The 23,582-nt window shown below is 48.6% G+C and overlaps 11 protein-coding genes across 11 annotated transcripts; 5 read left to right on the top strand and 6 right to left on the bottom strand.

Annotated features, from left to right (window-relative positions):
• The first annotated feature begins 1,700 nt into the window (after positions 1-1,700).
• DEU56DRAFT_796129 (hydrophobin) lies at positions 1,701-2,434 on the top strand. The gene is made up of 4 exons (XM_041352881.1): positions 1,701-1,745; positions 1,790-2,115; positions 2,168-2,329; positions 2,383-2,434. The coding sequence occupies exons 2-4, from the start codon at positions 1,993-1,995 to the stop codon at positions 2,428-2,430; spliced, it is 333 nt and encodes a 110-aa protein (XP_041209845.1). The 5' UTR covers positions 1,701-1,745; positions 1,790-1,992; the 3' UTR covers positions 2,431-2,434.
• A 2,630-nt stretch (positions 2,435-5,064) lies between these two features.
• On the bottom strand, positions 5,065-6,180 carry DEU56DRAFT_734474 (fatty acid hydroxylase superfamily-domain-containing protein; the record flags this gene model as incomplete). The annotated part of the gene is made up of 3 exons (XM_041348385.1): positions 5,065-5,184; positions 5,237-5,567; positions 5,618-6,180. The coding sequence occupies 3 exons, from the start codon at positions 6,178-6,180 to the stop codon at positions 5,065-5,067; spliced, it is 1,014 nt and encodes a 337-aa protein (XP_041209844.1).
• A 333-nt stretch (positions 6,181-6,513) lies between these two features.
• DEU56DRAFT_275390 (squalene epoxidase) lies at positions 6,514-8,853 on the bottom strand. Its single transcript, XM_041345424.1, has 6 exons — positions 8,586-8,853; positions 8,353-8,478; positions 7,777-8,295; positions 7,269-7,729; positions 6,962-7,211; positions 6,514-6,910 (listed from the first exon to the last, which is right to left on the bottom strand). The coding sequence occupies exons 1-6, from the start codon at positions 8,685-8,687 to the stop codon at positions 6,851-6,853; spliced, it is 1,518 nt and encodes a 505-aa protein (XP_041209843.1). The 5' UTR covers positions 8,688-8,853; the 3' UTR covers positions 6,514-6,850.
• Positions 8,539-10,211, top strand: DEU56DRAFT_796109 (uncharacterized protein). Its single transcript, XM_041352880.1, has 2 exons — positions 8,539-8,824; positions 8,883-10,211. The coding sequence occupies exons 1-2, from the start codon at positions 8,722-8,724 to the stop codon at positions 10,046-10,048; spliced, it is 1,269 nt and encodes a 422-aa protein (XP_041209842.1). The 5' UTR covers positions 8,539-8,721; the 3' UTR covers positions 10,049-10,211.
• A 249-nt stretch (positions 10,212-10,460) lies between these two features.
• Positions 10,461-12,944, top strand: DEU56DRAFT_275335 (cytochrome P450). The gene is made up of 14 exons (XM_041345422.1): positions 10,461-10,707; positions 10,761-10,890; positions 10,935-11,123; positions 11,189-11,340; positions 11,390-11,502; positions 11,554-11,659; positions 11,715-11,728; positions 11,785-11,974; positions 12,026-12,082; positions 12,136-12,160; positions 12,210-12,332; positions 12,384-12,397; positions 12,456-12,588; positions 12,638-12,944. Exons 1-14 carry the CDS (start codon positions 10,521-10,523, stop codon positions 12,720-12,722), a joined length of 1,518 nt encoding a protein of 505 aa, XP_041209841.1. The 5' UTR covers positions 10,461-10,520; the 3' UTR covers positions 12,723-12,944.
• A 353-nt stretch (positions 12,945-13,297) lies between these two features.
• On the bottom strand, positions 13,298-15,013 carry DEU56DRAFT_796102 (cell differentiation family, Rcd1-like-domain-containing protein). The gene is made up of 6 exons (XM_041352879.1): positions 14,647-15,013; positions 14,399-14,554; positions 14,218-14,324; positions 13,836-14,125; positions 13,702-13,771; positions 13,298-13,639 (listed from the first exon to the last, which is right to left on the bottom strand). The coding sequence occupies exons 1-6, from the start codon at positions 14,963-14,965 to the stop codon at positions 13,580-13,582; spliced, it is 1,002 nt and encodes a 333-aa protein (XP_041209840.1). The 5' UTR covers positions 14,966-15,013; the 3' UTR covers positions 13,298-13,579.
• Positions 15,014-15,066: 53 nt separating this feature from the next.
• Positions 15,067-17,485, bottom strand: DEU56DRAFT_275224 (kinase-like domain-containing protein). The gene is made up of 9 exons (XM_041345421.1): positions 17,243-17,485; positions 17,117-17,194; positions 16,935-17,057; positions 16,756-16,852; positions 16,592-16,697; positions 16,202-16,538; positions 16,015-16,155; positions 15,834-15,967; positions 15,067-15,784 (listed from the first exon to the last, which is right to left on the bottom strand). The coding sequence occupies exons 1-9, from the start codon at positions 17,267-17,269 to the stop codon at positions 15,544-15,546; spliced, it is 1,284 nt and encodes a 427-aa protein (XP_041209839.1). The 5' UTR covers positions 17,270-17,485; the 3' UTR covers positions 15,067-15,543.
• A 176-nt stretch (positions 17,486-17,661) lies between these two features.
• Positions 17,662-18,374, top strand: DEU56DRAFT_911389 (P-loop containing nucleoside triphosphate hydrolase protein; the record flags this gene model as incomplete). Its single annotated transcript, XM_041357286.1, has 3 exons — positions 17,662-17,770; positions 17,829-18,031; positions 18,084-18,374. The coding sequence occupies 3 exons, from the start codon at positions 17,662-17,664 to the stop codon at positions 18,372-18,374; spliced, it is 603 nt and encodes a 200-aa protein (XP_041209838.1).
• An 895-nt stretch (positions 18,375-19,269) lies between these two features.
• DEU56DRAFT_274908 (SDHC, cytochrome b subunit of succinate dehydrogenase) lies at positions 19,270-20,407 on the bottom strand. Its single transcript, XM_041345420.1, has 6 exons — positions 20,248-20,407; positions 20,156-20,195; positions 19,941-20,101; positions 19,703-19,885; positions 19,492-19,653; positions 19,270-19,433 (listed from the first exon to the last, which is right to left on the bottom strand). The coding sequence occupies exons 1-5, from the start codon at positions 20,309-20,311 to the stop codon at positions 19,568-19,570; spliced, it is 534 nt and encodes a 177-aa protein (XP_041209837.1). The 5' UTR covers positions 20,312-20,407; the 3' UTR covers positions 19,270-19,433; positions 19,492-19,567.
• A 16-nt stretch (positions 20,408-20,423) lies between these two features.
• DEU56DRAFT_796086 (mitochondrial protein) lies at positions 20,424-21,627 on the bottom strand. The gene is made up of 4 exons (XM_041352878.1): positions 21,260-21,627; positions 20,862-21,161; positions 20,771-20,801; positions 20,424-20,713 (listed from the first exon to the last, which is right to left on the bottom strand). The coding sequence occupies exons 1-4, from the start codon at positions 21,608-21,610 to the stop codon at positions 20,664-20,666; spliced, it is 732 nt and encodes a 243-aa protein (XP_041209836.1). The 5' UTR covers positions 21,611-21,627; the 3' UTR covers positions 20,424-20,663.
• Positions 21,628-21,635: 8 nt separating this feature from the next.
• Positions 21,636-23,260, top strand: DEU56DRAFT_796081 (uncharacterized protein). The gene is made up of 6 exons (XM_041352877.1): positions 21,636-21,892; positions 21,944-21,961; positions 22,015-22,142; positions 22,197-22,311; positions 22,370-22,663; positions 22,718-23,260. The coding sequence occupies exons 1-6, from the start codon at positions 21,734-21,736 to the stop codon at positions 23,015-23,017; spliced, it is 1,014 nt and encodes a 337-aa protein (XP_041209835.1). The 5' UTR covers positions 21,636-21,733; the 3' UTR covers positions 23,018-23,260.
• The last annotated feature ends 322 nt before the right edge of the window (positions 23,261-23,582 follow it).

Here is a 23,582-nt window from a genome sequence, read left to right as displayed (position 1 = left end):
GGCTCAGTGGACAAGACGCTTCGTCTGTGGGACTTGAAGACGGGTGTTATGTTGAAGAAGATGGAGGGGCATAGCAATGGGGTGTCGGCATTGGCAGTATCACGAGATGGGCAAATGATAGCAAGTGGTGATACGAGCGGAGTGCTCATCGCCTAGCAAGGAGAAACTAGAGAATCACTGATCAAAGTCCACTCAGTCCATCAGATCTACTCGCTGGACTTTTCACCGGATGGAACAGTGGCCATTGGTTCAAACTGCAGCACGACGAAGTTGTGGTGCACCGCAACCTGGGAGCTACAAGAAATAAAGTCTAGTGGTTACTGTGTTTGGTATTCGCCGTCTGGCCAACTTCTTGCCATCGCAACAAACAGCAATATCGAAATTTACAATGCAGACACAAGGGAGTGCGTAGCAAAGCTCAAAGGCCACGAACGATACAACTTGTCACTCGCCTGGACGCTTGATGGCACTCGCCTTCTCACAGGAAGCACCGACGAGACCATACGCGAATGGGATACATTGACCTGGGAGCAAGTCAGTGATCCCTGCACGGGCCATCCTGGTAGGATTAACGCCATCGCCGTTAATCCTGCTGGCACACTCGCCGCTTCTGCATCTAGTGACTCCCATACCCGTATCTGGCGGCTCTCAGATCGACGAACTGTTGCCATCTTCTTGCACTCAGCCTCGGCAGCATTCGTCACTTTCTCTGTGGATGGCAAGTACATCCTCAGTGGAGGTGAAGATAATATAATCTCAGAGTGGGCAATACCCGCCGACGTCAATTCAAAGGCATGTTTCTATCTTTGATTTTTGACTGATATACCACAATTCGAACATGCTTCGTGCAGATATTCACGACAGCTCGCAGTGCATGCATAACTGGTGACTTATTTACCGCTGAAGAACTACTCACGAAAGAGATCAACATCGATTCCAACAACTATAATTCCTACGCTAATCGCTCGCTCGTTATGTCTCGAAAACACGACTGGGACCACGCAATCAAGGTGAGCCATACTGGCCGATCATGGCCCCGTTACGCAAGGCTAACTTGATCGTGACGTAGTCTGTCAGCATCCAGCCCTCATTGACAGGCTATATCTCTAGGGGCGTCGCTCTTTGCGGGAAAGGGCACGTCCGGGACGCGAGGGCAGCATTTGATGTTGCATCCATTTATACGGATCAAGATTCAGAAACTATATATTTTCTGCTCTTGATTTTATTAAGGTAGGTTACATCTGTCTCGCATACTACCTCTGGCTTCACGCCGTATTTCAGGCCATTGCCCTCTTCAATGCAAATCAATATGAAGATGCAAACCTGCTCCTACGTCAATACTTTTTGTGTATCAACCCTCCCTCGCCTCTCTTACGAGCGAGAAACATGAGCATAGCGCCTCATGCGGTGGCAGAGCCTGGTGCCGGTAGTTGTAAGCTGTACAAAATGACATCAATTAGCGACAAAACCTTACTCGAGTACTTAATCAAACAGATATGCTTCTGAGCGTAAACAAGTTAATTGCAACCATCGAGTTGCAGATCGCTCAATGATTCACAGAGTCCGGACTAGAGCGCTAGGCATTAGAACAACACAGGTAGTTTCTAGTGATGGTCTCCGGAGTAAACGCCGTGTTGATGTTGATAATAGATCACGTGGTCAAATTTCGCGTCTGTCACGGTATTTCACTCTACGGTGATTCACGTAATGAATATTCAATTGCATTTACGGCTACATGCTCCAGAGTCCAGACCACGGGCTGGACTGGCGATGAGTACAGTAACTGCCGTCGGTTATTCGATCTGAGAAGAAAACACTGACAAAGATCGCGGAGCAGCCGGGTTCCAGCATGCATTCATCGTATAAAGGTGGATTGTTGATGCGTTTGATTCTTCAGAATACATCTCTTCTTTAACCAGCTCTCACTCAAGCTTCGAGCCTTCTGCACACTCTTTCACCAAAGTTTCTTAGCCATCCCACTTCACAAACAAAATGCTCGCTCGTTTCTTCGCTGTTGCCTCCATTGTGGCTCTCGCTGTCGCCACGAGTCCCCTCGCTCTCCGCGATGGCCAGTGCAATACCGGTGACATCAAGTGCTGTCAGAGCTCTACCACCGTGAGCAATGTGTTCCTATTAATTTTTTCATTAATTCTCATGATTTGTGTAGACTTCCAACTACAACAAGGCGGCAAGGTCTCTTGGCCTTGTGGAAATTGCTGCTGGGGTCGTCGGCGAGGTTGGCCTTGACTGCAGCCCTGTTACTGTCATCGGTACTGGCAGTGGTGCCTCGTGCAACCAGCGACCCATGTGCTGCAGCGGCAACAAAATGGTGAGTTACAGAAGTCCTCTCACAAGCTTGTGTCTCACAGGGAGAAATTCCAGAACGGCCTTGTCAACATTGGCTGCACTCCCATTAACCTCGACCTGTAGGCTTTTATTGGACTTTGCAACTTGCCTGCGTTACATGGTACATAGTTTTCCTTATAAGCTCTATAGCTAGTAATACCCGTGTTATCCGGTTTGCATCCAAATTGACTCTGCAGTGCTAGCAGTAAGACTCGGACAGGCTGTCACGACACTGAGATCTAATATCAATAATTCGTTCATTGATATTACATGCAGCATAATCAGAGCAGCTCATTAATTGCTCCCAAATGGCCATGGCTGACGCAGGCTACTCCCTGAAATACTGCTTTGGAATCAACAGATGATTTTGATCCCCAAGACTTGTCCTTATGATTCAAGCCTAATTAATAACCCGTCTTGTATTCACGAATACGCCGCCGCTTCTGCCCGCAGTCGTTACAAGTAAAACCGACGTCGTCTCATATTTCTCATATGGAACTGCGGCTACTTCTAGCACATGCCTGGATATCACATCTCGCGTACGTCGCTGAGCGTCTATGGAAACAAGAGACAGGTAAATGCTGTGACACAGCATGAATCGCATAACACACATACCTCCGCAACTTCAAGAAAGACGCCAACAATCCCTCCATAAGTCCACCTCGACCGTGCTCAACATCATCAACCTCCAATATGTCGCAGCCCATTCCAAGCACCACACCCCTTCGAACTTTTGAAGATCATCAGAGCTGCGTAAGCGCAGTGGCAGTTTTCCTCGATAGATGTCGAATGGTCACAGGCTCGGTGGACAAGACGCTTCGTCTGCGGGACCGAGATGAGAGGCGCGCTAGAGAAACTCCAGTGGGCGTCGACACGTATCACAACATTACAAGAAGACATCGCATACTCGTTATCTGGCATTTTCGGCGTCCGCCTACGCGTTGATTATGGCGAGAAGAAGCAGAACGTGCTCGGGTGGCTCTTGCAGGAAATCATCGCTCAGTCGGGCGATATCACTGCCCTAGACTGGGTTGGAAAGTCGTCAGAGTTCAATAGCTGTTTGCCAGCTAATATCATTTCATACGAAGCTCCACCATGCAAGCTGCCATCTCTATCTGAAGATGAGATTCATTCATTGGTCTCCTGGCTGCGAGGTGTCGTGGTTCTGGAGTCAGCTTCGAAGTTGTGTCAGACACTTGACAACCTGAGCGCTTCCCGTTTCGCGCACCGCCGGTTGCATCTGCCTTGCATCGTATTCCCTGTCACAGAAGCCAGGCGGATGCCCGGTGGAGACCAGCACACATATACGTATGACATAAAGTCAGACGAGCTTCATGACCTGCAGATCACCACGGGAGACAAGCTGATCCCGTTCTCGCCGACAAGGCCACCGCCCGCCTGGCAGACAATCCTGCTTGTTCGCCCATGGAGTCGCCATCTCCTCGAGCTGCACAGCCCTGCAGATGATACGCAGAGCGTGGAAGATTGGTCCGTGCTCGAATCTCCGTCACATGATTTACGCCCTGTGCGGGATTATTCGGATTCTGATTCGCGAGCGTTGCGATTGATTATTCGCCTTGGACAGCCTTTTGGTGCATTTTTGCTTGCGCGGCAGCGCGATGGAGAATTCAAGAGGATCGCGTCGGATCATGATATCATTGCACAGGTTAAAGATATGACTTCTGTAGGTGACATGATGGACATCAGGACACTAGAGGTACTGTAGCTGTATGGATTTGAGTGGATTTCGTTTGTACCTCGACGATGAAACTTGTTTAGTATCATATATAGGGGCATTGCCGACTTTTTACCTTTGACCATGAAACACTTGGGAGACACAAGTACAAGATAGACGCCACTCTACCTATTTTTATGCTTCATCACCGCCACGATGAATCTCATTCTCATGCGGGCTTCAGCATGATTAAGTTCTCCGCTGTTCAAGTTGCTTGGAAGTTGTATTTGATGCTGTCGAAGAAAAGTGCAAATTCGTCGGGGATGTGGCTAGTTTGGTCGCGTCTGTGGAGCATTTACGACTGCTTCAATTGTCCATGTCAGATACCTTGCTGCGTTCTCCTATCGTGTTTTAGATGGTGAGAGTGTACACACGCACCCTCAAAATGAACAACGTTCAAGCCCCGTATGATGTCATGTAAGGTTGCAACTTGGTACACTTTGATTTCGGATTTTGATTCACACGGACTATTGCTTGCGTTAGCACATATGAACCCAACATATGAACATGACCTTGCGGAGCAAGACAATTGAAAGCGGATGATAACTTGGAGACCAACAGGACGATTCGTCTACGTGGAAAATTAGAAGCGAAGGATCGGATCTCAACGACCTTGATGACATGGATTGCTGGCGAACAACCAGCCCTGAATTGCTGAGAAATCGGTCCGAAATTTGTACCTTGACGCCCACGCCAGATCCACTAGTCCATACCGGAGCTTCCAGGACCAGGAGTCGAATGCATCACCAAGTTAAAAGTCCACTTGTGTTATCGGACATGATGACTAGGCAAGTCCAGGTCACAAACATTATCGTAGCGATCATAACCTAGGATTATACAGCCAAGAAGCGCGTCGAATCAATCGAAGACGAATGGGAAAAAAAAAAGACATTAGGCTGCGTTGGGAAGTCGTGTAGTCCTCATTTGAAGGGGGAGAAAACCAAAACTCCGAATATCTATGTCATAAAATCGGGGTCGATGCATCACGTCGTCTTGACCTTTTTTCTGCGTTCTTGGATATCTTCTCTGGTCATGCGCGTCCCGAGGAGCGTGTCCCAGTGAATGAAGAAAGGCTGTGAGAAATTGGATTTGATGCCGACGACCTGTACGCGTCGTCAGTGCTGTACAGGAGCAGATGGTAGTGAAGCAACATACTTGATGATGTATGTCATGGTAGTCCGCGTTGTTTCCGCTCATCATTTGCAAGGGATCAAAGGGGAGGTTGTATCCGCAGTGATCGTCGACAGTCTTGCACGTGCTGAACGCGAAGAGGAAAATAGTTTGTCGAATAGTGAGGCGTGAGAGACGCTCGGCGAGTGCTGCGCCTACGCTGTCCAGTAAGAAGCCCTCGAAGGGATGGTTGTATAATGCCCCAAAGGCATAGGGGACATATAGTTTGTGATGGACGGAGTGTATTTTCTTGTAGAGGTACTTGTTCGTGTGCATCGAGCGGTGGAGGAAATATTGCCAAGTATCAATGATGAACCTGGAAAGACATGAGAGGGAAGTCGAGTTCAGACTTTGAATGAGACGCACAACGCGAATAAGAGTTGGGCAGCTGGAATTCCCCACCAGTACAGCCAATGGGTCATTTCAGGCCCTCTCAGCTCCAAAAATTTGATTCCGGTTTCCTCTCCCAAGAGAAGTCGGACGACCCATACCAGTGTTCTCCCCAAGGCCTCCATCTCACTCTGACAGCGGGCAACTGAGATCTCCGGGGACTCTATCAACCATGCTAAACCGAGGACAGTTTGTGTTGCATGCTGGAGTAGGACGGCGCGTGCAACCTCCCAAGGGGTAGCCAAATTCCTAGATTTGACCTCCTCTGATTCGTGAATACGGTATTTATCAAGCCATCGCCAGCCGGAGATGTCAAGAGAGTAGAATACAAAAGACAGGAGCCAATAAGCGATTACGGGTGCAGCGAGAGCGACGTGTGTGTCCGGAATGCTGTCGAATATGTTTTGGCGGAGGGAGAAGTAGAATGGGACTTTAACTGGGGGGAGACATACGGTGTTGCCAGTGACGAAGGATGGGCAAGTTGAGTTGAATGTTGTTGATGGACCTCCGAATAATAAATTGTGGAAGATTTCATGCATCACGACGGAAGTGGTCAGGTTCAAAAGTTTGTTTGATGACTTATATAGGATTATGCCATATACTCCCCGAGGAGATCGCTTCCAATCCGAGAACAAATCTCTCACAAATCCTGCTGGCATCCTAAGGACTCCCAGAGCCGAACCGCCGGAAGCCTTACTCCATCCGAGTTTACAGTTAAGCTCGAGCGACCACCACGTCGTCAACTCCTTGAAACATGTCCCCATAAACAACTCCGCTTTCACCATCTTGTGTCTTCTTCTCTCCATCGGTTGCTCTTCGAATTCGTCTTGTGCAATAAAAAAAGTCCATTCCGCTGGACAAAGCATGTCGTCGAACAAGTCGTCAGAGAAGAGTGCCAGACTTTCTTCTTCGGATGATGCTACAAAATTAATTGTACGGCAGAGGGATGCTCCCGGCGAAGCATCCAGGTAATCGTTTCACTAAGCTCCAAAAGTCGCTCCCAAACAATGCCTTTTGGGTAAAACTCGGCTTCAAGAGGCGTTTCGGTATCTTCGCTCTCGTCTAGCTCCAAGAGCGTGCATTGTCGTAGCTAACACCACTCGGCAATCCTTTGGGAGTAGTATTCCGAGCTGTACCTCCGAACGATTAGGCATCACAAGCATGTACAATATAACAACTGTCCGAATTGTCCTGGTCTATCTGACAAGCTCACCACCAACGAATCTCTGTCCACAGTAGAGGTCCGAACAATATACATGCTGTCCACAACTATATAAAAGCGTCAACCAGCATCACTCAAGATGAAGTAGAGGAACTTACGACTCTACAGCTCAGCCAGAATAGTCGAGGGTAATCCAGTACCGAAGGCATCTGCATGACACGCACGTCCAAATGTTTTCCTTCAGTGTGCACTTCATCTTTCCCGGTTATATGGGCGGTGCCATTCATATGCAAATCGCCATTTGTACAAGGCGCACTTATAGGTCGAGGATGCGCAAATAGCGACCATATGGAATAAAATACCACATAGAAAAAGTGGTATGCAAGGAGCGAGGTCGATGGTGCGATTCTAGGTCGACAATCAGCACAAAGAAAACACACAACGCCTGACTGGAAAATCACTCACCCACTCAACAATGATGCTGGACCACGGACGGATTCCCCTCCCCTTTCGAAATACTTGAAACAGCCATTTTGGAAGACAGTCAAACACTCGCTCTCAGCCCCAAACACATCGTAAAGGGCGATACTCAAAATGTTGATTGTTGCAGCCAGCCCTTTGCGTTCCCACCACCATTTGTTGAGCACGCCCTTCATCTGGCTCCAATCCCGTAGGTCGTTTACTTTACCAAGGTGCTGGGAGAGTATGTATACGTCGGACAGTGCGACGCTCATACCGCCACCTGTTAGCGGATGACGCATGTTCCAAGCGTCCCCAAGAAGAATGACACCGCGTTTGTGCGTCTGAGGGGCGGGTGGTAGGAATGAGTTAGGCATGCGGCGGACACGATCAGCAGAAAGAGCAGCACGGATCGGCTCGTGCAATTGAGGAGGGAGGGAAGGCAATATTTCAGTTATGATATGTTTCTGGACAGCCTTGAGCGCATGGAAACTATGAGCAGAAAAACACACACCTTCAAGTCGGAAGGCAAAGGACTTTTGACATCTACGAGCATGCGGGTATCGTGTTCCGATATTTGGTATAGCAAAACGGGTCCGTGGCCACGTACGAGTGCAACAGTGCCATGCTGCGAGATCGGTAACCGTGCATCTTTGAGTATCGCACCACAAAAATGCGACTTTGTATTTGAAGGGCGTGCGGATGGACCTTGGACGGTATTACGGAAGTTCGAGAAGCACCCATCTGCAATAACTGTTAAGTCTGCGCGGAAAACCTCCTTCTCCTTCCCGCTAGAACGCGTAGCCTTTACACCAACGACCCTTCCTTCCTCCTCCACCAGTTCGTTTACGGTTGCTTCGATAACGTCTACGCCGTTTGCGCGCTTTGCATGTTCCCTTAATCCCTGCACAAATAGTCCGTGGTGAAAACTTCGTCCTTCTCGTTCGTCAGGGTATGGAATGTGGACAATGCGACCATCTTGGACAACCGCGTATCCATGTACTGGTATCGCGTCTATACCTTCTAGTGCACCCTGTAAGCCAAGTTTGTTGAGGAAGGCGACGCCAGCAGGTTGGAGCAGCTCGCCGACTATGCGGTCAGGTTCAGCAAGGCTCCGCTCAAGGAGTGCAATGCGGCGTGGCAGAGCTGAAGACTGTGATAGTGCATGTGCAAGAGCAGAGCCAGCGATGCCAGCACCGACAATAAGAACGTCGTACTGTGAGGACATCGACGTGAGCAGGTGAAATTGAACGTCCAAAATAAGCAGGCCCAGGCCGCATCGTCATGCATGTGATTTGAGGCTCCGACTCGTATGATCCTTACCAGATACTCCTTCCTGGCGATCCTATGGACTTTCGTAGTCGCTTGCCAACTCTTGCCTAGACTTGCAAAAATCACATCCGGTTCACTGGCACGTCTAAACATCAAGTTTTCAAGTACACCTCTGCGGCAAGCTTCAATGTCAACATCCAACTTTTCGTCCTACCTCAAGTCCCAGAAGGCAGATTTTCTAGCTGATAATGGGGATGGATGGACGGTGGTAATGGGCAATGAAGCAGGCGGTGTGTTTAATCCTATTTCGCTCGTTCTCAGTCCTTACCGTTGTTTTGCGTTACATAGATCTCGATTCCCTCACTAGTGCTCTCGGGTATGCCTGGTTGCGCTCAAACACAAGCGGAAAGGCGATCGCATTCATAACTACACCTAGGGAAGATTTCATGCTCAGAGCAGAGAATCTGCATGCCCTTGGTCTTGCCGGAATCAACCAGCCTTTTGAGGAGCTTTATTGCTCGGGTGATCCTATGCCATCGCAAGTGTCCCAGTTTGCACTTGTAGATCATAACGTCCTCCACACCAGTTACGCATCTCCAACAGCCAGGGTTGTCGCAGTGATAGACCACCACGAGGATGAAGGTCAATACAAGGATACAGCTAATCCCAGGATAGTCGAACCGGCTGGAAGTTGCTCGTCTCTTGTTGCAAGATTATATCAATCATCATCAAATCTTTCCATACCCCCAGAACTGTCGACGCTCTTGCTGAGTTCTATTTTGGTCGATACCCGAGGTCTCAAAGAGGGAGGAAAAGCTCTTGATGTCGACAGGGAGGCAGCTGCATTTTTAATTCCCCATTACCTTTTGGCACACGACGAAGAAGTTTTCATATCATCGGATCACCAACCGATTACACAACACCCTTCAGTCCAGTCTCTGTCCACGACTTTGGCAGAGAAAAAGCTTTCTGTATCCCATCTCAGCACGCGGGACTTGCTGCGGAGAGATTACAAAGAGTACGCATTCACAACGCCTGCGCCCGATGACGCGGCGCAATCTTCAAATGGGATAAGAGTGGGTCTCGCCACCGTCCCACTCCGTCTCTCCGCATTATTTGCGTCATCGAATCATCCTATGCAGGAAATTCAAGATTGGCTCGCAGAAAGAGATCTTAGCATTCTCGGTGTGCTTACTACTTTCCGGAACAAGAAAGGTAAAGGAAGGAGGGAGCAACTTTGGATAATCAAGACAGGAGATGAAGGCATCGCAGAGAAACTTTGGGAGGGCCTCGAAGCAAGCAAAGAGCTTGAGCTGAAGCGGCTTGATTTCTCAAAGTTCGTTGGCAGCGCCGACACGGCTGAGGAATCTGAGGACGAGGATACTGAAGAAGTCACGACTGATGAAGCGCAGTTCGGGGCGTCATATGTTGCGAGGGCGTACAAGCAGGGTAACGCGGACGCGACGAGGAAGCAAACTGCCCCCATTCTCCGGAGACTTATGGAAGGGATATGAACTCATGAGGTGCACCGGTGATTGCTTGACACTGTTTGAAACCTGATATTCGATGCGCATGTATATATGAAGACCCAAGATGTACCCCTAACGGTTAATGATTACCTTGTCGGATTGTCTTTGCGTTCCTTCATAAGCCATCGGAGGTGAGCTTTCAAGCGGACCCTGTTCAACTTATATTCTAGGTTGTTATAAAATCATGGCTTGTGCATGAAGGCCGAGTGGCTTGATACGAGCAGATAACATACTGCGAAAACTCGAGGTCGGTAGGTTCACCGGTACCGTTCACGGGTAAGCAATATTTACCACATTTTTTACGTACATAAGCCTCACAGACAGACTCCGTTAGTTTTCGATGAATACCCTCTTCGTCCTCTGTTCCTGTAAAGATAACGCTTGTAGTGTGGGTATTAACCGGATATAAACCCTTCATAAAGCGAACGAACTTGTCTCTTCGTTTCTACTAATCCCCATGTACTCAACCCATGTTATCGCTTTCGGTATCCCGTGTGTTATTGCACTGGTTGCTGCTTTTGGTCTAACTCGCAGACGTGTCTACCCTTTGCCTCTGCCGCCTGGCCCTCACCCCTTACCATTCTTACTCCAATTGGACACTAAACAACCTTGGCTCACATATACTGCATGGGCAAATAAATATGGTCCGTAGACCAATGACCTTTTTGTTGCACCCCCGAATTCGACCTGATAATAGGAAAAATCATCCACTCCCGCCTCCTTGGGATCGACTTTATAATCATAAACTCCGAAGCCATCGCGCGGGAATTACTGGACAAGCGTTCTGCAATCTACTCGGATCGCCCAGTCATTCGCACCAATGAATTGTACGTATTACCAGTCTCCATTCAGCTATCATCTGATTATGCAGATATGGGCTGGCTTTCAACACCGTGCTCCTTCCGTATGGTGAGACTCTACGACGACATCGCAGGATCTACCATCAAATCCTCGGGGCTGAAGCCTCCGGCTCATACCACGAGATGTACTCTCGCCACGCAAACGAACTAGTCGTCAATCTCTTGGATCCAAACAGTGACCCGCAGGCACTGACGCAAGTGTATGTACCTCATTCAGTGGTATTGATGTGATATAGTCCAGCTGACGATCAAACAATTGTGGCAGATTCACGGGCTCCCTGATCATGGCAGCGACATACGGATACTCTGCTCACGGAAATGAAGACTCGCTTCTTGCCCGCGCGTATGAACTCGTTGATATTGGTAAACATATTATTTCTCCCGAAAGGGCTGCCATGTTCACAGCCTTTCCTTTCCGTGAGTGACTTGATGCGTTCGACAAGGTTAATTTGAACATTTATTGCAGTTGAAAAATTACCATTTTGGTGCTTTGGCGGGGTCTTTGCTCTAATGGGACGCAGTAGAGAGTTAGCTCAGCAGCTTTTGAACGAGCCCGTTGATAGAGTGAAGGCACAGATGGTACATTTGTGCATTGTGGGTGGACGTTTTACCTGATTTGCTTGCCTGTAGGCAAATGGTACTGCTTCACACTCTTTAGTCGCTGACTTCCTCAGTCAAGCTCACGACGACGCTGGCGAAGACACGATGAAGGGTGTTGCGTTAACAGGATTCTTAGGTAAGGGTTTTTAGAAGGACAGAGCTCATCATTTGATGCGCATCCGACATCTTAGCCGGCATAGAGACGGCGAGTCATTACTTTGGAGGCCTGACCGCCTCTTCCCTTACCTTTATATCCCGCAGACTGCATCTACATTGCAGGTATTCCTGCTGGCTATGGTGCTCTTCCCTGACGTCCAAGCTCGGGCTCGTGCAGAAATCGATCAAGTTGTGAGGCACGATGCAATGCCGTGCATTGATGATAGGGCGTCACTACCCTACCTTGACGCCATTCTACGCGAGGTCCTGAGATGGTATCCTGTCGCCCCCTTAGGTCGGTCTGCAATAATACAACTTCATGTTTGCATAGCTGACCCCATATTAGGAGTTCCACATACAACATCAAATGATGATGTTTACGGCGGGTATTTTATACCCAAAGGTTCGAAGTCGTATGAGTCGAGGTTTCTGCTGGCTAATCTGTAGTCCAAATAGGTGCGATAATAATGGTTAATCAATGGTATGTTACATTGGAGTGCATGCAATTGCTTGAGTTTATCATGACTCAGGGCGCTGTCTCGGGATGAAGACACGTTTCCTGATGCATCACGCTTCGATCCTAGTCGCTACCTGACAGCTGATGGCAAGCTCAAGGACAATCTCGTCAATCATTTCGCCTTTGGTTATGGCAGGTGAATACCTTACACATGCTATCATTTCAAGTCGTTCGCTGACTCGTGCAGGCGCATTTGTCCTGGTAGGCTCATAGATAGTTAATCTAGCACAGTCTTTGGGCTTACATATACCCTTGACAGGCCGGTGGTTTGCGGAGAACGGTCTCTGGACCGCTGCTGCTGCCATACTCGCCGTCTTGCGCATCGATCATGCCAAAGACTCGAACGGAGACAAAATCGAGGTGAAGCCGGAATTCACCACCGGTTTGGCGATGTAAGTGACTCAGAATGTAAACATTAAACTGCGGCTAACTCTGCTGAAGTCACCCTAAACCTTTTCGCTGCTCGTTTGAAAGCGTGAATACAGCAAGAGAAGGACAGCTTCGAGCCACGATGGCATCGAAGTAGGCTGTTATCAGTTATTTGTACTCGTGGTGGACTGTCTTATAAGTAGTCTCAGGCACTTGTAGTACTGGCAGGTCATCAGAGGGCCCGTAATCAGCCATTGACCAGAATTGGCCGGGGTAACATCATTGCTCGGATCATTGTTGTCCAGGTTGGTGTCGGTGTTAGGCAAGGTCACATCCGCATCATGCTCTGGAGCACCCGGATCGAAATGTATGGCATAGTGCCCTGTAATAATAAAATCAAAAGCAAGCACAGTAAATTTTGGAAACAAACTTACAGCAGGTTTTGTCAGACACCGATATGATGGCTGTCTTTGCCTCAAATTTTATTTTTCTAATTCTGATTCTGGTGCGCATTTCGGTGAGGACTTATGATAACGAGTATCCGGACCTACTAATAGATGTTTAGCACTCATGTGTACGTTATAAGGCCACGGCGAGAATGAGGGCACTGACGTGGACCCAAATCACAGCTTTAAAGTGCGCACAAAGTCCATTGTCACTTGAGAAGGACAACTGTTCTCTGTTCATGCTCGGGGAGACCAAGAGAGTTTGAGCCTCACACTATCCACCATCTGAACCGCATCTCGGTAAATTCAGGTATTCATAAGGTAGATACAAATGCAAATGCTCTACTCAGATAATCGACAATTAGTGCGAGATTTAGATAGCGAGGGCCTGCGTTGGTACAAGAGACACAAAAGTGCGAATACAATCACCAGTCGAGCAAACGGCGACAGTCCGTAACATTTCGAAAAAAAGAGCAGACGTGGAAAAGAAGCACCAGATCCCATGGGTAGTCCGAATTTTTATCATTCGTGAGTGGGTCGTTTTGATAGATCTAGTTCAGGGTGGGCATTACTGCTCGTTGAGGTTGTTTAAAAGAGTCGTCAGACATCGTTTGGTGACCATGTCTCCCTACGAAGCCGTATCAGCCACGTTCTCTAGTGAAGAATACAGGCAGAAGAACGCAAACGAACCTTGAGAAGCACGCTAAACGTCTGATCGCGCAGAGGCTCAGGGAGACAAGCCCTCAGAGCCTCCCTAGCTCTACAAATAAAGAGTCCCGTCAGCCCCACTCAACCAATCCATCCCCAACCGAACAAAAACCCACCTCATATTATCACTAAGCCTCAAATAACACCTCACAACGTGCTTCAACAACCTAACAGCCTGCGTCTCCACCAGTTGATTTACCATATTGCTCAACACCGTCCCCACAGCATAAAACCGCTCATAAGTGTGACAGATATAAGTAAGACCCGTTTCGTCGAGTAGGATCTTTTGAACGATGAAGATGGCGACTGTTTTGGAGAGTTCGGAACCCGTTTCCATTATGCGGAGACAGAGGGGGATGATTTCGGTTGAGAGGAGGAAGTGGATTACTGTGTTGTTGTCGTTTTGCTAGGGGGAGATTGGGGTTTAGGGTTTGTGTTTTAAATAATGGAGAGGGATATGGGGAGGTGATGGAAGGGGGAGGAAGGGGAAGGACGAACCTTAACAAGTGCGCCAATAACGCCTAGGGAAGTAAGTCTGAGGTATTCAAACGGCCGCGTTTTCGAGGTCGTGTTCAAGAAGGGGTATAGAAACAACGGAATATGCGCTGTTATTATAAGATGAAAATTCAGGGTCAAGTCAACCCAAACCCTACGGAGCGAAGCCAAACACACAACTCACCATTCAAAAACAACTGTCTCGTGTCAGGATGCGAAGCCACACACTGGAGCAACGCCAGTGCATTACACACTCTGTTCGATACGTGTGCCGTGAGGTTCGGAGGTGAGAGGAGGGGGTAGACGGATACTATTTCTTGTAATAGCGCTGGCATGATACCTGTGCCAACCCAAACAACCCCGTCATTAGCACGACCACATAATATTAATCAGCGCCAGCAAAACAAACCAAAACCTAGCAAAAAAGCTCACCAAACGAATGCCAAAGCACCAACGCAAGCTCCTCATACTGCTCTCTCTTCTTGCTAAGCTCCAGCAGCGCAGCTTCACGCGCATTAGGATCCGTAAGGTCAATAACAAGATTATATATCTTGCTCTCTTCTTGAAGACCCATGATATGCTGGTGTGGGTGCAGAGAGGGAGTATGAGTATGGGTGTCAGAGTACCCGGACAGCGCGGACCCTGCTAGGCGCTGCTGCTGCTGCTGCTGTTGTTGCTGGTATGGATTAAACTGCCCAGCATGCTGGAGGTATGAAAGCGGTTTGGGGGATATGAGCCCCGCCATGGCCATGGTTTTTGGGAAGCGTGTCAATGGATGTCAGTCGTCGAACCGTAACGTGTTTATGGGTGGGGCGATTGCCCTGAGACTTTAGTGTGCTAGCTTAGTAAGCCAACTTGTATAGACCCTACAGCAACGAATCGCAATTAATGGGTTGATAATATACGGAGTCCGGGCGTCGTATAGCAAACTGTGTAAATCCACAACCACATGACTAGCCAGCAAACTAGCGCTAAATAGACGGAAAAAAAAGATTGTAAGAAAGACTCGACCCCTCAAAAACCAAGATGAGCCAAAGAAAATCCAATAACTACAAGGGAAGGCTCATAAAACAAATGCCGATGACGGTATCGAGCGTCAGAACGAACATGTTATGTTGAACAAAGCGAAGGTATCCAGTGAGCAGGGCACTTGAAGTGAGATCATAATGAAAGTGAGCAACAGCAACCAAGATTAGGGCCCCGAAATGAGTGGATGGGGCGAATATGGGAATCGGGTGCCGTACATATCGACAAGATACATGGGGAATATTGCGGATACATCGTCAGCAGTCGTCAGGTCATCTGGCAGGAGTGGGGGTGGGGTACGGATCACGAGTAGTTCTTCTCCAGTACCCGGGGCATCTTCTCCATCCGGACGTCGTCGCCATCGAATTCGCTCTCGTCGTGCTCATGTACGATGTCTTCGGCCCGTGAGTCTGTTGCCGGCGTGACGGGTCTACTTGCTACGAGTCCGCCTGTGGAAGAAGTCGCGGTGATCGTTGATATGATCTGCTGATTCTGGGGATAGTATGATCGCCGGAGCATCTTCTTGAAGTCATATGATACGAACCTGTCGCAAATTAAGAGGATACGAGACAGAATAGGGTGAAAGTGCGTACTGCTCTTCCATTTGTCTCATTTCGGCGCTCAGCGTGTTAACATCTCGCGTCTTTCGTGCTTTGGCCTTTAATGGATTGTCTTCGAGCAGAAGTTCTTCCAACTCGTGTGATGCATCGAAGTTTGCCTTCTTTGACTGCGGAGGGTTTTAAACGGATAAGGTTTGGACTAAAAAGGACTCACATCGGGAGTGAACGGTGGTGGCAATTCTTTGGCTTCAAGGGCTGTCCAATCTATCGGGTGGAACCAAGGATGTCGTTGCATTACATCAAAACCATCGTTTTGCTTGCAAGTGAGTCTCTTGGAAGGATCGCGGTCCAAGAACTGCACGAAAATGAGCACGAGACGGTGGGCGACATGAGCCACTGACCCCTTTCAATGCCATCATTCCTGCTCTCGAACACTTCTTATCGGCATCGTCGGGAAAGCGCAAGCTGTCCTTGCTAATACTGTAAGTCAAGTCACCGTTTGTTTTGCCACGGAAGGGTCTCCGGCCGAAGAGGAGCTCATATGCGCAAATGCCAAGGCTCCACCAATCAATCGGGTAAGTATAGCCACGTTTGGCGAGGATTTCGGGAGCCATGTAAGCCATGCTACCTGCAATACCCGTAAGCATGCGGCGTTCGGTAAAGTGTACAGCAATATTGAAATCCGTGAGATGCGCGTGACCCCGTTCGTCGAGGAGAATGTTATCGGGTTTGAGATCACTGGTGAGGTAATCATGAAAAAGTATATAGATCCGGGATCGGAGTATACACACCGGTGCATAATTCTGTGCTCATGAAGGAAGGCTAGAGCTGAAGCTATTTCTGCGACGTAGAAGCGTACTGTATCCTCTGGCAACGAGCCTAATCGTTCGAGATGGACTGGGTTGTGTGAATACGAGCTAAGTGAAGAGGGAGAAACAAATGACAAGGGACGTACATCTGAGGTCGCCCCCTAGCATGAGATCCAGGACGAAGAAACAGTTTTCATCGTCTTGGAATGCATAACGAAGGTTGACTACAAAGGGATGGTCGATCTGTCGGAAAGGATGCGGGAAGGTGGAATGAGTGGGAAGTGAAGATGTTATGGAGTTTGTAAACACAGGAAGAGATGCTGACCTCCTCGAGTAATCTTCGCTCCTGAATGATATTTGCAACTGCTTTCATCTTTACACACTTTGGCTTGTTGATATATTTCAAGGCATACAACTCTCGAGTCTGTTTGTGTTGGACCATTCGGACCTGGAAACAAGGACCTTGTTCGTTTTGACAGCAAAAATTGAGGTGTGACAGGTACGGACCTTTCCAAAGGCGCCCTTTCCAACACATCTCAAGAGAACAAAGTGAAAGAGGTTGACATCGCCTTCAAAATCGACAGGCTATAACGACGAATGAGTGGATTCAAGTGAGAATATAGGAAAGCATACCTGAGGTCGACAGCAAAGGGCGCCCATGAGGTCGAGATGGGAGGTGGGATTATATGTGAAAAGTAGAAGGATACCTGCTGCGAGAAGGAAGAACGAGAGGGAGTGAGCAGGAAAGGACGAGTTAAGAGAACAGGTAGGTAGGGGGATGTCGGTAGGACGGGAGAGAGGGAATCCTTTGGTTGAATTGCTCTTGTACGCCTTTCACGTCGTTCGTCGTGGTCGTCTCAAGCAGATATTCCTGTCACGCTAACTGTGACTTAGTTTGACCACATACGCTCAATTTGGTGATAAACTTTTGTCACACGCACCTGACTTATTTTAGGTGATCAAGGTACTCCGCGTCATAAATAAATAAAAGGTCCCCGCAGTCCACAACAGTACTGCATCAGACTGCATCCCCTTCGTCGTAGTAGACACTCATGACAATTCCTCCTCTGGTCGTATTCGGGCCTTCGGGCGTCGGCAAGGGCACTCTCATCAATCGTCTTATCAATGACTTCCCAATTGCTTTTGGGTTTAGTGTCTCTCGTACGGAGGCTTTTCTTTTCGACCCTCTCACACCGCTTAATTGGTTCCCATCCCAAAGATACTACCCGCGCTCCTCGTCCTGGTGAGACAGACGGCAAAGCATACCACTTTACAACTACCGATAACTTCAAGAACCTCATCTCTCAGGGCGCTTTCATTGAGCACGCCCAATTTTCGGGCAACTTCTATGGCACGACCATCCAAGCTGTAGAAGACGTCGCAGCAACAGGCAAGCGATGCATCCTCGATATCGAAATTCAGGTACCTTTCCTTTATTCTTCTTCTAGCACGATCTTCACATGACATATCCCAGGGTGTCCAACAAATCAAGCAAACGCCCCTTCGCGCCACAGTCGTTTTCGTCTCCCCTCCCTCTATGACTGCACTTAACCAGCGCTTGCGCGGTCGCGCTACCGATTCTGAAGATGCCATCCAGCGTCGTCTTGCAATCGCTCGCAGAGAGATCGACTACGCTCGTCAACCTGGCTCAGTCGACTACGTCATCGTCAATGATGATCTTGATACCGCATATCAAAAGTTAAAGAGAATTGCAAACGGAGAGTCAGATGCGAGTGGGGATCAGATGCCTCCCTTGGACGATTAGAATTTTCTATCTATACCCTAATCTTATCTGGCTGCCACTGCATTTGGGGTCACTGGGATGATCCCATCAACTTCTCCTAGTATCATTTGATCATATACCTGTGCTAGTGCGAGCTGTCCGCCTATATCAGGCGAGCCATATCATATATCACAACCGTCAACTGATTTCTCTTTCTACTAGATGTTGTCTTACCTGTGGTTTCGTTATGGACGTTGAACGTCGTGCACGGTGGTGTTGCAATTTATAAGCAATGTCCTGCCATACTTATTATCACGCGCGCGAAGAGGTCTTATTGAAACAAGGTGCCTGACGCAGTACGGTTTACCGTCATATGCACATTACCTGCAAGACTATCATTATCGCCCGACAGCAGACGTTTTCCGTCTATCTCGATGATCATGCCTGGACGATACATCCGGACGTTCATGTCCTGGTTAAGGCTCATTGTCAGGACGACTGTATCTCGCTCATACAACATTCTCCTTTCTGTTCTCTTGCGACCGATTCGGCGCTTGCACATCGCCATTGATGGAAACGAAAGACCTTATCGAGAGCCCGGTTTAGCGTTGAACGTTGAGCTCTCAGCCAACCGAACAAGACAAGTCGACAGTTTCTGTAACCCTCGCAGTGCCTGTGCTTCAAGCAGCCCTACATAGTGAAGGGTGCCAACCTGGAGCTGATGTGCAGATTTCAAATCCGGTGCTTGATGGAGGGTCGAAGGGCGTGGCTTTGACTCCTTTTATCGCATGTTCACAATCGATACTAAGCTCTATATCTGAGCTCAACATCTACTCAACATCACCTCAGTCTTCGGTCCCACCATTAGTGATCATGAGATGTTTGCTCCTGCATCAACATCAACCTACCTCTTTTCTGAATGCGAGTGCTGGAAATATCATAAGGATACCAGCGGTTCTTGAATACTACGAACGAATGAAATGGGACATAGATGAGCAATCAGGTACGGCATACCATCAAGAATGTCAACTACGGGGCAATCTCCAGGCTCAGCGCCCTCCACGACACTGGTCAGGCCTAAACCTCTAATCTCATGAAAGGCTTAATTGTTCACCAGTTAGTAACGTCACAACGGAGCAGCATAGGCCGAGATTCTCACCTACCATCCAGAACATGACTCAATGGAGCAAATACATGTGACCAAGACACGAATTCGAGCGGCCTTCCACATACTTTTACATCAAAACCAATGCGACCGTAGATACAGCCGTGGCACCTAAAACGGCATACCCAGCCCTGTATGCTCCCGTGAGACTCAAAACTTCAGCGACGTGAGCGATCATCAATTAAACAATACATAGGCAACATACATTTACCCATGTCCCAGCTCAAGTGTCGTAAACCATTCCAGAAGTGGAAAGTGAAAGGCGCAGCCAGAATAACCTTCCCGGTGTACTTCACGTAGTCTGGAAGCCCAGCAACGAACTCGATGATGTGTGCGCTGTCGAAAGTGCCTGGAGCAATGAGGTATGCCAGCGAGAAGCCGTATAAGACTAAATAATATCAGTTACACCATATTTCAGTCATTCATGAGGAATCGGGACATACGCGCACTGAGTGCACCGCCAGTTGCACGATTTGCAATTGAGCTAAGCCATGTCAGCTGAGGCTGGTAGATTGTGAAATGAGGACTGGAAGGACGTTTAAGACGCTGAGCATTCAGAATCTCTTCCGAAGCTGATGGAGACAGGGATTGTATCTGTACACCACTAGATTGCATTCAGAAATTATACTTCAAAAAGACGAAAACCAGATATCCTTACCGCTTGGGAATTACGGTACGCAAAGCAATGGAGTTTCTCCCTGTATTTAGCATATGATTATACCACTTTCCAGAATTGTGATGGGGACTAACCAATTACTGGAGCAAATGCTACTCTCCTCGTAACAGAACCAAGCCCAGTGCGAGCGGACATCATGGTGAAGTACGGAGCGGAAACTGACGTTCAGCTGCTGGCGTCGTCACGGTGTACGCGAGGGACGGCGTGAAAATACGGCGCCACTGCTGCGGCAACTGCCGCGATCACTACTGGTGAAATAGTGCATTCACATACACTATGGCGGCCTGCTGCTAGCCACTCAGTACTCAAGCTACACCCTCGAGCTCATCTTTGCTGGCGCCTAACAACGTGAATCTATGTGGTATCTATCTACTTACAGGCAATCATACAATTAGGTGCGATGATATGTTAGGTTATGATCCTTTATGATCCCGGTCCCTAGCATTCGAAGCCTTCCGGAGTCGAATTTAAGAGACGATTATGCAACGGGTTATACTCTGAATCTTAGATATGCCATTAGGAGCGCAGAACAACCAGTTACTAAACGGAAAACGTCAGCGTCCTAGCCCAAAGCCAGGCATTTGCATCTGCACATACCAAATCCAACGAGATACTGCAGCGTCGTTGCCTAAACACCAAAGGGCTCAATGTCCAAAGTCGCGAATGAAAATAAACATTCAGAACCCACCTTGGACTGCTGAATCGTCGTCCTCAAGTTCGCAATTTCCTGCTCAATTCTCGTGTCCACCTCCTTGATCTTGAGCTCCTGCCCACTGCTCTCATCCCGCATCCGTCCCTTCTCCAAGTTAAGATCCAGTCGAACGCCAGCCTGAGTACGCGTAATCTCTTCTCGGAGTCGCTGTTTCAGCTTCTGCATATCCGCAACCAACCGGTCATTATCAGCTTTCAGGGAAGCGAGGTCGTTCTTCTCTATAAGCTGCAGCTCGGATTTCAGCTGTGCGAAATCGACCTGCTGGGTGTATTGACGCTGGTATGCGAAGCGAATAAGTCAAAAATGAAGAAAGGCGGTCGATTTGACCATTTGTTGAGTCTCGCAGCACCACGGGAGGCAGTGGTGGCACTTACCTTCTCTTGCTCAGCTTTCGTGACCATGTTGCTCGTCATATTCCGTATACTCTCATCGATGACCTCCGCCATGGCACCCATTATGCCTTCCGCCTGTGCACGGTTGAGCCCCTCGCGCTCAAGCCGCTGCACGAAGTGGTGAGTATCAAAATGAAAGTCATGCGCCGCGTGTGATGCATGGAATTGTCTCGTAAAGGCGGATGACTCGGCGCGAGGGAACCTTAGGTGCGACGGGCCAGGTATATTGGTGCGAAGAGGGAGCGTAGAGCTGGATAATGGAACTGAACAGTTGGCAGGTCTGAATGTTCCTGCACGTAGGAAGTGGGCGAAGCGGGTGGTAGTAATGCTCATAGATGTGTAAACATGCGTGGGAAAACTAGCCTCTCAAGAGCCGGACGCGAACTGTCCTCAAATTGTTGGTCCTTGCTCTCCTGCTGCATTTAATTCGTGTCAAGAAAACTTAGAAAAGTGACCATGTCAACAAGCACGAATCCACATGCTCACCAACATCCGCATGCCCAAAGCACGAGTCATAATCCATGGGGCAGCACAAGTGGCACAGGACCCCTCGGTACGTCCCTCACAGACACCTTCGGGCAGTCCAGGACGCATTACCAACCAGGCTACATGATGGTGAGCTTGCCCTACCTCTTACCACCCTAATTATTTATATGATTCACGCAGTCCGTGGCGCAACATAATGCAAGTGACTGCTCATCATGTTTAGAAACAAGACTGACAAATCAAACGCATAGGTCATGTCCCCCAGCGCACAAAATACTGATGAAATCCCCGTCGTGCAGACCAAGGCGAAGATCAACAAGGGCTTGTCTCGTGGTGCCTCGCATTTTGGTGCTGAGTCGATGTTTGAGAGCTCGAGCACGTACGTTTACATTTCTATTCTTATCCTAGCGTGCTAAAGTTGATTTGTTGCAAGGCAAAGGCAGACATTCACAGACATGGACGCGCCACCAACCAGTTCAGTCAATGATATATTCCGTGAGGGGTCTTCTTTTGGCGAGTCCCAACGGGCAGTTCTACCTCCATCGCGCGTGCGTCTCGTTCCTTCATATTTTGATTCTCACGATTTAATGGCTTTCACGTCACCAGCCCTTCTCCCTCTCAAACACGTCCACGCTAAACGCATCGCAATCCAAAAACCATAGCCAATCAAGCACCCCAATCCAACCGACCTACATCATCGTCTTCGGCTATCCGCCAGACAAATATTCCCTCACAGTTGAATATTTCCGCTCCCTTGGCGCGAGCACCGAACCGGAGCCTAATACAGAGATCGTGAACGCGTTTAGAATCGGGTTCCGTGACCCTGGGGAAGCAATGCGTGCGGTCAGGAGAAATGGTGAGGTTTTAGGGGGGACTTGGATGGTGGGCGTTAAATGGGCTGTAAGTACCATTCCTTCGATGTTGAGCGGTGTATTGATTCGACAATATACCAAGGACTCTGCTCAAGACCTCACACTCCCCCGCGCGCCTGATTTCACGGCGTCGACTTCCCCACCGCGAGTGCAAATTCAGATTTCACAATCGCATTCGGATGGAAATGCGATGGTGGTGGATAGCACTGCTACTGTTGGGACGCCGATCAAGCTTGCGCCGTCTGTGGCTGCTTTTCGTAAAGCCCCTGCGCCGACTCCCCAGAAATCTGCGCATGCTTTGCCCGTACCGATCATTAATGCAGAGCAGAGTCCTGCTAGGGGCGTGCTTGGGCAGGTTGGGGATTTGTTATTTGGATGGTAGTGCCGTTCGATGACATTTTTGCTCTTGTATGAGCGCGCTTTAGTTTTTGGGATATCTTTAGATGCATAGATATTAGGGATGCGTCTTCGGATTTTGTGAGTGTGTGATGGACTTGCAAGGTGCTTCGTTGAGACAGACTTGGACGAACATTCACTGCGGAAACGAGATTTTAGCCAGACCGGGATAGAGTGGAGTTAGCAAGCTTATGTAGATAATAACTCGAACCTGCAAAGAAAATATGTCACGTCAGAATAAGATCGCAAGAGACGCTCGTTCCAGGGCATAACGCGATTCGTGATTTACGAGTTTCGAAGGGCCCGGTTTGTTGCCCGGGTGCCTAATCTGATGCGGAATCAAATCGGAATTCTTGGATCCTCACATCTGTTTTATGTCGGGATTTAAACAAAAGCAGGTCTGATTATACTCTAGGTAGACATGATGAGGACTAGCTTCTAAAATGTTTTCCCCGCTGAATCCCGCTCGTCCGTGCAAAATGATGAGCGAGCATTTGTCCCCCACCCACAAGCAGCCATGTTTCCCGCCAACCAAGGAACCCAACGACGTC

Source organism: Suillus clintonianus, assembly GCF_016758775.1.
Source record: "Suillus clintonianus strain FC179 chromosome Unknown DEU56scaffold_25, whole genome shotgun sequence".
Lineage (NCBI taxonomy): Eukaryota > Fungi > Basidiomycota > Agaricomycetes > Boletales > Suillaceae > Suillus > Suillus clintonianus.
This window is presented reverse-complemented; position numbering and strand designations above follow the sequence as displayed.

What these genes read in the sequence shown, in the direction of transcription:
- DEU56DRAFT_796129 (XM_041352881.1), top strand. Translation starts at nt 1,993, where the DNA reads ATGCTCGCTCGTTTCTTCGCTGTTGCCTCCATTGTGGCTCTCGCTGTC. An exon ending in GCTGTCAGAGCTCTACCACC is followed by an intron (nt 2,116 to 2,167) that starts GTGAGCAATGTG and finishes TGATTTGTGTAG; the next exon opens with ACTTCCAACTACAACAAGGC. An exon ending in GCTGCAGCGGCAACAAAATG is followed by an intron (nt 2,330 to 2,382) that starts GTGAGTTACAGA and finishes GAGAAATTCCAG; the next exon opens with AACGGCCTTGTCAACATTGG.
- DEU56DRAFT_275390 (XM_041345424.1), bottom strand. Translation starts at nt 8,687, where the DNA reads ATGTTTAGACGTGCCAGTGAACCGGATGTGATTTTTGCAAGTCTAGGC. An exon ending in TCGCCAGGAAGGAGTATCTG is followed by an intron (nt 8,479 to 8,585) that starts GTAAGGATCATA and finishes ATGTCCTCACAG; the next exon opens with TACGACGTTCTTATTGTCGG. An exon ending in TCTGGCTGAGCTGTAGAGTC is followed by an intron (nt 6,911 to 6,961) that starts GTAAGTTCCTCT and finishes GCTTTTATATAG; the next exon opens with TTGTGGACAGCATGTATATT.
- DEU56DRAFT_796109 (XM_041352880.1), top strand. Translation starts at nt 8,722, where the DNA reads ATGTCAACATCCAACTTTTCGTCCTACCTCAAGTCCCAGAAGGCAGAT. An exon ending in AATGGGCAATGAAGCAGGCG is followed by an intron (nt 8,825 to 8,882) that starts GTGTGTTTAATC and finishes TGCGTTACATAG; the next exon opens with ATCTCGATTCCCTCACTAGT.
- DEU56DRAFT_275335 (XM_041345422.1), top strand. Translation starts at nt 10,521, where the DNA reads ATGTACTCAACCCATGTTATCGCTTTCGGTATCCCGTGTGTTATTGCA. An exon ending in TGCATGGGCAAATAAATATG is followed by an intron (nt 10,708 to 10,760) that starts GTCCGTAGACCA and finishes ACCTGATAATAG; the next exon opens with GAAAAATCATCCACTCCCGC. An exon ending in ATAATAATGGTTAATCAATG is followed by an intron (nt 12,161 to 12,209) that starts GTATGTTACATT and finishes ATCATGACTCAG; the next exon opens with GGCGCTGTCTCGGGATGAAG.
- DEU56DRAFT_796102 (XM_041352879.1), bottom strand. Translation starts at nt 14,965, where the DNA reads ATGGCCATGGCGGGGCTCATATCCCCCAAACCGCTTTCATACCTCCAG. An exon ending in GGTGCTTTGGCATTCGTTTG is followed by an intron (nt 14,555 to 14,646) that starts GTGAGCTTTTTT and finishes GGGTTGGCACAG; the next exon opens with GTATCATGCCAGCGCTATTA. An exon ending in TTATTGGCGCACTTGTTAAG is followed by an intron (nt 14,126 to 14,217) that starts GTTCGTCCTTCC and finishes ATCTCCCCCTAG; the next exon opens with CAAAACGACAACAACACAGT.
- DEU56DRAFT_275224 (XM_041345421.1), bottom strand. Translation starts at nt 17,269, where the DNA reads ATGGGCGCCCTTTGCTGTCGACCTCAG. An exon ending in CCCTTTGCTGTCGACCTCAG is followed by an intron (nt 17,195 to 17,242) that starts GTATGCTTTCCT and finishes TCGTCGTTATAG; the next exon opens with CCTGTCGATTTTGAAGGCGA. An exon ending in GAGCACAGAATTATGCACCG is followed by an intron (nt 16,539 to 16,591) that starts GTGTGTATACTC and finishes TTACCTCACCAG; the next exon opens with TGATCTCAAACCCGATAACA.
- DEU56DRAFT_274908 (XM_041345420.1), bottom strand. Translation starts at nt 20,311, where the DNA reads ATGATGTCCGCTCGCACTGGGCTTGGTTCTGTTACGAGGAGAGTAGCA. An exon ending in AGCATTTGCTCCAGTAATTG is followed by an intron (nt 20,196 to 20,247) that starts GTTAGTCCCCAT and finishes TGCTAAATACAG; the next exon opens with GGAGAAACTCCATTGCTTTG. An exon ending in GAGCTGGGACATGGGTAAAT is followed by an intron (nt 19,654 to 19,702) that starts GTATGTTGCCTA and finishes ACGTCGCTGAAG; the next exon opens with TTTTGAGTCTCACGGGAGCA.
- DEU56DRAFT_796086 (XM_041352878.1), bottom strand. Translation starts at nt 21,610, where the DNA reads ATGAGCATTACTACCACCCGCTTCGCCCACTTCCTACGTGCAGGAACA. An exon ending in CGAAAGCTGAGCAAGAGAAG is followed by an intron (nt 21,162 to 21,259) that starts GTAAGTGCCACC and finishes TTCGCATACCAG; the next exon opens with CGTCAATACACCCAGCAGGT. An exon ending in GCAGTATCTCGTTGGATTTG is followed by an intron (nt 20,714 to 20,770) that starts GTATGTGCAGAT and finishes TTTTCCGTTTAG; the next exon opens with TAACTGGTTGTTCTGCGCTC.
- DEU56DRAFT_796081 (XM_041352877.1), top strand. Translation starts at nt 21,734, where the DNA reads ATGTCAACAAGCACGAATCCACATGCTCACCAACATCCGCATGCCCAA. An exon ending in ATGTTTGAGAGCTCGAGCAC is followed by an intron (nt 22,143 to 22,196) that starts GTACGTTTACAT and finishes ATTTGTTGCAAG; the next exon opens with GCAAAGGCAGACATTCACAG. An exon ending in CAGTTCTACCTCCATCGCGC is followed by an intron (nt 22,312 to 22,369) that starts GTGCGTCTCGTT and finishes TCACGTCACCAG; the next exon opens with CCCTTCTCCCTCTCAAACAC.